The sequence below is a fragment of the Fonticula alba genome (assembly GCF_000388065.1).
Source record: "Fonticula alba strain ATCC 38817 unplaced genomic scaffold supercont2.28, whole genome shotgun sequence".
In the NCBI taxonomy this organism is placed as follows: domain Eukaryota; order Rotosphaerida; family Fonticulaceae; genus Fonticula; species Fonticula alba.
Genome location: NW_009242998.1, coordinates 43,014 through 44,393, shown reverse-complemented (window position 1 = coordinate 44,393; position 1,380 = coordinate 43,014). Strand labels below are relative to the sequence as shown.

At 74.2% G+C, this 1,380-nt stretch overlaps 1 protein-coding gene across 1 annotated transcript; it reads right to left on the bottom strand.

Annotated features, from left to right (window-relative positions):
• Positions 1-83: 83 nt before the first annotated feature.
• On the bottom strand, positions 84-1,310 carry H696_06200 (hypothetical protein; the record flags this gene model as incomplete). Its single annotated transcript, XM_009499944.1, has 1 exon — positions 84-1,310. A coding segment is annotated over one exon (1,227 nt), but the record flags the coding sequence as incomplete, so codon positions are not given.
• Between the last annotated feature and the right edge of the window lie 70 nt (positions 1,311-1,380).

The following is a 1,380-nucleotide window of genomic DNA, read 5'->3' as shown; positions in this document are numbered from 1 at the left end:
GCGGAGCAGGCGCCGGCATCGCCCTCGGGCGTGAACCACCCGGCCGGGCATTCGGTCACGCATGTGCGCGGGCCCGAGCCCACCGGGGTGCCCTCCGTGGGCGCCCGGTCCAGCAGCCGGATCAGCTGCCGGTCCAGCTGGCACTGCTCGCAGTCATCGACCGAGGCATCGCACGAGAGACAGCCCTCCGGGCAGCGGAGGCAGCGCCGGGCCGCGGCATCCGTGTGCCACCCGGCCGGGCAGGCGTCCTCCCCGGCAGGCAGGCACACCCCGGCCTCCGCCATCAGCAGACGGTCACCGACGCAGCGCGTGCACTGGGCCATCTCCGGCCCGGTGCAGGCGGCGCAGGTGTCCGCGCACCGGGCGCACTCGTGCCCACCCGGCAAAGGGCCCTCCCGCTTGAAGTGGCCCTCCGGGCAGGCGGCCACGCAGCCGACACCCACCAAGAAAGCCAGCTCCGGCCGGCAGACGGTGCAGTGCTCCGACCCGGAGCCACGCTCGCAGGAGACGCAGTCCGCGTGGCAGGCCACGCACCGCGCCAGCGAGGGGGTCGCCAGGTCGGCGAACTCCTGCTGACCACAGCTCGGCACGCAGGTCCCGGCCGCGGTCCCAAGGAGCATGCCCTCCGGGCACTGGGTGCAGTGCTCGGGAGACCCCTCGCAGTGCCGGCACCCGGGGCTGCAGGCGGTGCACTGGTTGCCCATCAGCACCAGCCCCCGGCCGCAGGACGAGACACACCCATGCACCGGGTGCAGGACCAGGCCCTCGATACACCGAGTGCACTGGGCCCCGGCCGGGCCACCGCACTCCAGGCAGTAGGGCGCGCAGGGCAGGCACGTGTCCAGCGACATGCTGCTGCCCGTCTCCGGGAAGGTGCCCCCCGGACAGTCCCCGAGGCAGGCCCCGTCCCAGAGCTGCGGCGCGGTCGGCGCGCACGCGGTGCACTGGTTCGAGTTGGGACCGGTGCACGCGGTGCAGGAGTCGTCGCACTCGGCGCACGACCCGCCCAGCGGGGTGCTGGACGGCGGGCAGTCCGCCAGGCACTGGTCCCGGTGGAAGATGTGCGACCGGGGGCACAGCTGGCACTGGTCGGCGCCCGGGCCGCCACACGACAGGCACGACCCGTGGCAGGGCGTGCAGACGTTGCCCTCCTGGAAGAACCCCAGGGCCGGGCACGCCTCCCGACAGTGCCCGCGGTCCAGCACATGCGTGCCTGGGCAGGCAGTGCAGGCGCTGGACCGGTGCGAGGAGCACTCGGCGCAGGTGGCGTGGCAGGGCAGGCACGCATCGCCACTCGGCGTGGTGTACATGCCGGAGGGGCAGGCGCTCGTGCACGTGCCATCCGGCAGCAGCAGCAGCCCCGGCCCGCACATGAGACAC